The 7,510-nt window shown below is 47.8% G+C and overlaps 1 protein-coding gene across 1 annotated transcript in view; it reads right to left on the bottom strand.

Moving 5' to 3' along the window:
- Nucleotides 1-1,478: 1,478 nt before the first annotated feature.
- TFAP2C (transcription factor AP-2 gamma) overlaps nt 1,479-7,510 on the bottom strand; it is a 6,560-nt gene continuing 528 nt past the window's right edge. Inside the window, 6 exon segments of the mRNA XM_029917975.1 lie at nt 1,479-1,918; nt 3,096-3,240; nt 5,023-5,141; nt 5,708-5,924; nt 7,118-7,169; nt 7,281-7,510. Of these exon segments, the coding sequence (XP_029773835.1) occupies nt 1,633-1,918; nt 3,096-3,240; nt 5,023-5,141; nt 5,708-5,924; nt 7,118-7,169; nt 7,281-7,510 (1,049 nt within the window). The 3' untranslated portion in view covers nt 1,479-1,632.

Here is a 7,510-nt window from a genome sequence, read left to right as displayed (position 1 = left end):
TACCATCGTTTTGTTTCTATCTCCAAATTTTGGGGTGGCAACTCGACCACAGTGTTTCTCAACAGGGTAGCCTTATGCAAGAACTGTTGTGCCAGAACTGTTGGCTCTCCCACTGCCCGGCCGCCCTAGTGGCAGGAGGGAGGTACTACCCACAGTTGTGGGCGGCCCAGGAATCTAAGTCTAACAAGGGACAGAAAATGAAACTTCAGTCTTCCCTTGGCACACAAACTCGCTTGCTGTGTCCCATGAACTAAGCCGCGAGCTGCCGCCTAACCATAAATTAGCTCATCCTAGAGACTTAAAAAATAAAAACCAAGTTGTAACCGGACTTTCATGGCTTCTATTGAGAATATTTTTTATTATACAGGATCGTATACACAATAATTATTTGGGGTACGTTTACAGGCGTGGAGTTCAATTTCAAACTTCCATTTCACCCCCACACACAGTACCGCACACCCATGTTCTGGTTCAGCTTGATGGGAAGAGAGACCCAAAGTTATTGCTTTGTGAACAGTTTCAATTAACTAGAATCTTCCACATCAAGAACAGAGCCCAGGATCCTCTTAATACCCTGTGTACATATGAATAAAACCTAAATTAGTGTTTTAGATTACCCCGTCACCTTTCAGAGTTAATATTAAAATCGAATCTCCTTTGTCAAAAATCTTTAAGAAGTGTACCCATATTTACAGACCCCATTAAATTATGCATAAATAACATCTGTACACTCAACGCATGGTTTTCTCAAAATACAGAGCCTCCTATGGGACATGGGGTGGCGGGCAGCCAAAACAAAAACAAAAACAAAACAAAAAAAACCACTTCATGCCTACCCTTTTCAAGTTTACTAGAGAAACACCAAGATGTAAAATAAATATGCAAATAAAGCTTCAGTACCTTAAAGGAACATGTCATTTCAGAGCCTCCCGTTTGAAGAGTGAACTCTCAAGAGTTTAAAAAAAAAAAAGGGCAGAAAAAGAAAACACAGATTTATCAGCAGGCTTCATTGCTACAAGTTTTGCAAAACCCAAAGAGCCCCTTTTAATAAGGGGTGTATGTGCGTCAAATGCCACCTATTAAAGCCGGTTGCTGAGCAGAGCAACTCTGCCTCCCACTGTATGCAGGACTGGACGTCTGAAGAAGCTAGATAAATACTTTTTTTAGATAAATATTTAGTGGATGCAAGAAGCCAAACGTTACTGTAACACTGCAAGTTACCGTTGATCTGAACATCAACAGGACATTTCAACAGCTACGTGTGTGAATTTTCTTGGGAGCCCAGGGGATGGGCTGAAACGGTTCTAAAACTTGTAGCACCACTTTCAGAGAAAACAATGGGGTTTCAAAGAATAAAATGAGCTCAGCGAATAAAACACCAGTACTTGTCACCTTCCAATAACTTGTCCAGGGAGTTAAGGAGACACACTTCAGCGCTAGAGAAATAACACTAAGGAATCCAGGAGGGCACGTCAAGATCTGGAAATCAACGGAGGCCTTTTTAATGGGAAAGTGAGCAACACACTGTCCCCCAGGCAAGAGGGGTTGGTTTCCCAGTCCGTCCGGGGTCAAGAACGACTCTGGAGTCCTTTCTCTTTCCAGACTCTTGGGCCCCGTGGCTCACTCCCCGTCTTATTTCCTGTGCTTCTCCATTTTCTCCAGGGTTTTGCTAGAATCGGCTGGACTCTGGTCTCCAGGGTTCAGATAGGATTTGTCTATGACTATCAGGGCTTCTTTGATGTAGTTCTGTACAGCAGACACGGCAGCACAGATGGCCTGGCTGCCAAACCCGTGGGTGATCAGGCTGAAATGAGACAGACAGTTCTGTATGTTCGACTCCAGCACCGGAGCGGGCCGGTTGTTCCCGTTGGGCGTTCGGTCTTGATTGAGAAGGTCTGTGAATTCTTTACACACCTGCCTGTGAAGACAGTCAACACACACCTGTGAGCTCAATCCAGCTCTTGACAGGTAGAGGGGACAGAGCCAAATCACCCTGAGGGGGACACCCCTGGGAGGCAATCAGGACTCAGAACCTCACCCGAAACACAAAGAAACAGCCACAGCCTCGTACAGTCTGGCTAAATTGCACCTAGCCCCAATTTCAGTTCTAGGTCCTGAGCTAAATTCTATCAGCACTATCTTCTTTAATCCTCACTGCAAATTAGGAAAGATAACAGGATTAACCCGTCAAATGGCCAAGGTCACCAGGACTAATGAAAGAGGTGGAGTCTGGATGTCCAGCCCAGAGGTAGGGGGACAGCGTTTTCGTGCAGCTTGGTACCAAGAAACCAATGTCTTCACGAACACGTAGAATCACACACTTCCCCCAAGACTCACTCTTTACACACACGGGTTCACTGTGCTCTTTTGCCCCATTTCCTGACTGCACGGGCTTCTTCTGCTTCATTTCCTGTCATTTTAAAATCCATTCACGGTCAGCTTCTAGGAGAAATCCTGCAGCTAGCATGTAGGAGGGTTCGAGATGAAGAAGTTTGTCCACACGTCTCCTCCAAATCCAACCGGATCATGACATTTAAAAATCAGAAAGGAGCGCCTGCATGGCTCAGTCGGTGAAGCACCCGACTTTGGCTCAGGTCATGATCTCAGTTCGAGCCCCGCGTCGGGCTCTGTGCTGACAGCTAGCTCAGAGCCTGGAGCCTGCTTCAGATTCTGTGTCTCCCTCTCTCTCTGCCCCTCCCCTGCTCATGCTCTGTCTCTCAAAAATAAGTAAACACTAAAAAAAAATTTTTTAACATAAAAAGTCTTACCAGGAGGTTTTACCTTTACTGGATGGGACAAAACAAAATTGTTTTCAAAAATGTTTGTAAGATACGAAGACACCATAATGAAAGAGTGGTTTAACTACTTTGATCTGAGTAACTGAAGAGCTCCAGAAAATCGTTACTAAGCAACACATTCACGTTACTTCTTCCAAATCCTACCAAAGAGTTAACCAATCTGCCTCGTGTCCCGGCCCTCTTGCTCCACGCCCTTTCTTAAGTGAGGGTTTCTTTCCTACGCCCCAGGGACTCCGCTGCCTCCCCCAACTTCAAGACCAGAGCCTCCAGCGGGCAAATTCAAGTCTGGATACTCACTGTGCCGCCAGCAGCATGTTCTTCCTAGCAGCCATCTCATTCCGCCCTCCGAGATGAGGTCTGGTTAGATATTCAGCCACAGGCTTACTAGGAAATTCGGCTTCACAGACATAGGCAAAGTCCCGAGCCAAATGAACAGCCTCACCTAGAATGATCGGCAATGGCAAAAGACTTAGGATGTCTGTGGTCACCTCCCTTGCGTATTTTTCTAACCCAGATGGCCCCCCGAGTCACTCTGCATCGTCAAATGAAATCACAGACAGGGAAACAACTCCGAGAGCAAACAGAACTTCCTGGCTACTTTCCGTGGGTTTGCTCCCCTGGGAATTGAGGAAATCCTACCATGTGGGTGGGGGGAGACCCTGCATTTTTTTTTACGGTCCTCCCCACTCGATTCTTGAGACACATCCATGCTTTCTCTCGATTATAAAAGCTACCACTGTGGAGACAAGGTAACCGTTAAAGACAAGCATCTTTGACAAAAAGCCAACCGGGCACTTCTCTTTATGGAACTGACGAAGTCGGACGTAGAACCTTTTTCATCTAGGGAGCCGCACCCGACTGAAGGAGGCAAGTCTCCAGAATATTTAAGAAAGAAAGGTATGTGTTTCCATCAGAAAAGTTAAGAGCCCCCGACTACCAATTTGGACAACTCACGCCCTTTCGTCCAGGTCATCGGACGAACGGACGGAGAGGTTCCTCAAGCAGGCTCATCTCTGACCAGAGATGCCAGGTCCTGGCTCCCATGTCCATGGCTGGCAAGAGCTTTGCAGAAAGCCAGATAGCTCGGCACCTGCCTCCCCAGACTTCCTAAATCAGCATCTGAGCACCATTGTCCTGGCACACACTTTCTTATTCAAGCACGCCCGCCCGGCGAGTCAGAAAACCTAGCGGAGCCACATTTATGCGCCGCGCACGCAGAACCCACCATTCTCCATGCGGGACAGCTGTCCTCCAACAAGCAGCTAACAGGCAGCTCCTTTCTCCTGGCCCTGACCCCCAAAGACACTCGTGAAAAGGTAGATCGGGGCTCTGCCAAGTTGCTTTCAGCACCGCAGCCGCACCATTAGACCCGGGACAGAAAGCCTTCCAAAGATTGCCTGGCTGCCGGGGAGACCCCTCCTCATTGGTCCCCCGGCCCTTAGCCAGAGCCCAGCGCCCTGCTGATTGGGCAAGGGCGAGAGGCCGCTCCAGGCTTGGGGAGAAACCTCCCCATGTTCCACTGGATTTTCCCGAGCACCTCAACAATGAGCTGGTTTTTCTAAAAAAAAATTTTTTTTCACTCTTCCCTTGCCCCCTCCCCTTATTTTTAAAGGATGTAATTGCATTCTTGGCTCCCTTCCAGATCAGGGGGACTGGCCCATTCAATAAACTAAAATGTTACATCCTACTATTTGAGGACTGGGGAGAGGGGCCCCACTAATTTTTTTTTTCCATGGGGGAAACAGACAAAGGACTTGTGAATTACGCTAGCCCCCTGTGTGCACAGGCTTTTCTCTTAGCTGACCACAATCCTGATATTCCACAGCCACCAAAGCTGGAAATGGGGCTTCTTCCCACCAGTATGTAACCCGCTTTTTAAAGGTGGACCCACTGATATGGTGCATCTTTCAAAAATTGGTCCAGTTCTAGGAAATGTCCCAAGACCCTGCGGTGCGGAGTTCTTTGGTCAGAGAAACCGATTTCTATTTAATAATGATTTTCTGGAGAACCCAGAACAGGATAGCTCAGCAGGCAAGTATTTAAATGTGAACTGATTTGATAAAATTACCGTGATTCATTGCCATGAACTGCTGACAAATCACTTTCATCTCTCGACTTTGACGAGGCTGTTTTCAAGCATTTCTTCAGAGCAGCATTAAAGACACAAACAACCCAGCACACCACCAAACAGAAAAACACCAAACAGAACCAAAGCCCCACTGACCTTCCACTAAGGACGTCAGGAGGGTGACGTGGGCAGCTTTCCGTCTCCCGGCCGGAAGATTCAGCCCAATCTTGTCCAACTTCTCCCGCAAGGACCGGCCTCCATTTTTAGATTTGGCTCTGAGTAAAAGAAAGTGAACTGTGGCTATTCTCAAGAAACCGCACTTTAAGATTCTAAATCCTAAAAAGGCTACCAAAACGGAAATCTATCAAAGAGTATCTAATATTATGTGAGTCACAATCAAGCGAAACAGGGAGTCCTCATTTAATTAATACCTGTAAAATTCAAACATCTTTCTTGACATCACCAACATTTTCCACACACGCACAGAACGTTGCAAAGGGTGCTGGAGCAGATCAATGTTCGCTTCTAAAAACTGAAGCAGCCCCCCAAGTCCCTTTGGGGTAGCAAAACCCATGGAGCCCCTCTCCCCAGACTAGGGACGCCACCACTTTATAATAGAATCAAATTCTAACCAAATGATAATTTGTTGGCGCTGTTTTAGCACTTCCTTCTACATCTGGCACTTTCTAAAAGAGAAGGAATGTACTAAAACTCTGAGCCGATTAGAATTCAGCGTTAGGTATACAAGTTACATAAATGTTAAAAATACCTCCTTGGTTCTTATAGGTTGTTTGCCTCCAACCACCCAACCCCACCAAGCCCAGAATGGGCCCTCACATACCTTCTGAGAACACCTCCCAGTAACGAGGCATTTAAGCACTCGGGCGGGGACAATCGTCTCTGAACCTCAGCAACTGTCACTTTGTATTTAGAAGTGGAGCTGAGGAGGGACAATCTTCCAGGAACCGAGCAGAAGACCTCGCTGGGGTTCATCACAGCCCCGACCAGCTCCTTCTGACAAGGGACACTCAGCGGATTCTTGGTCATTGAAATAGGACCTGTGGATGAAGATCAGAAGTGGCAGTTCCCGAGAGCTGCATGTATGAATAAAGGACCCTTTCCAACCTCTGACCAAAGCTGAAAGAGCTCTTTAAGCAAAACAGAGTTGCTGCCGTGTTGGACTACATAAACTGCAAGCAGATTTTTTTTTAAGTCCAATTCTTCAAAGATAATCGAATCTGAAATTCACAAGTTAACACCTTACAAAGCTAATTAGTCATGACCCCAAGCATGGACGGTTTTCATTTTCTAGCCACTGTTAAAATCCGTTTAATTAGAACACTGGCTTTCAGAAGACTCACTGCTTCAATTCCCAAATACTTGGGGTTTTTTCCTTCCTCTCAAAGAAAAACCAAAATCACCTGGGCACACTCGGATCCTTTGCTGAAACCGTTCAGTGCAAATGATCACGGTAAATTTAAAAATACAAACAAACCTGTTCTGTTACCAGTTTACTGGGAAATTCAGTTTATTTTCTGAGTTTTTCTTCACAAACCATTTCCCAATTGATTTTCAAGGAGTTTAACTTCAAGTACAGACCACTGAGGACTACGCCATCTCCAAAACAGCCAGCCTGGTAATCCTGTCAGTGAGTAACTTAATTTCCTGAGATACTCCTCAAGTGATCCAATTTTCCAACTCCCCTCCCCCACCATCTTGCATAAACCCTGACTCCCTGCAAATCTTCCCGCCCTGGTCCTTTGAAGGCTGTCTATCTGGTAGGCCACACGGTTTCAAAACCTCTCTTGTGGCTCAGAATTAAAGATCCTTACCACATGCGTTTTTGAAATGGGAAACTGAACCACATCCACTCAATAACTCCCACGGGATCAACCACCCAACCCAAGGTGTGTGGTAGGATTTTTTCCAAATTAAATCGGTGTTAAAACTCAGCCCGGAAGGCTAACACTGTAAAAACACTGTGAAATTCAAAGGGTCATATTCCCCAAGAGAACACTGTGGAGTAACAAATCCGAAGAGTTTCACCATCGTCCCTTTTCATTTAGTGCAGAAAAGAGACGCCCTCTTCTTTCTCCTAAATGCCCGCGTTCCTCCAGCCACCCGCCCCCCTCCTGGGGGGGGGGGGTCTCAGCCCTACCACAACTGCCCCAAAGAGGCCACCACATGCTCCCCGCCTTGCCCAGTTAAATGTGGCCCAGGAAAGAAAAAAACGTCTGCTCTCACTACCTACCTTTGCGAATAACAGTCTGGTCATGCAGGAGAAGGTGCTGGTCCTCGACATTCTGCGGGAGAAACGACACAGTTTCCCTAAGTTCGGGGAGCCTGGGGGCTTCGGGGGGACAGGAGAGGCTGGGGGGCGGAAAGGTCCGGGCAGGAGCCCAGGCGCCGCTCACCTGCACCTCCTCCATCTGGTGCGCCATGTCGTGGAGCCCCAAGTTCTCGGCCAGGCCCGCGGCGTCCAGGGCGTGCGCGTGCGGCAGCAGCAGGTCGGAGCGTCGGTAGGCATCCCTGCGGGCGCTCATGGCGCCGGCCTCCAGCCCGGAGAGATGGGGCAGCAGGCCGGCCGGGCGCCCGTGGTGCGAGGGCAGCCCGGCCCCCTCCTGGCTCTGGCGCCCCGGCCAGG

The sequence above is a fragment of the Suricata suricatta genome, chromosome 12, assembly GCF_006229205.1.
Source record: "Suricata suricatta isolate VVHF042 chromosome 12, meerkat_22Aug2017_6uvM2_HiC, whole genome shotgun sequence".
Classification (NCBI taxonomy): domain Eukaryota; kingdom Metazoa; phylum Chordata; class Mammalia; order Carnivora; family Herpestidae; genus Suricata; species Suricata suricatta.
This window is presented reverse-complemented; position numbering and strand designations above follow the sequence as displayed.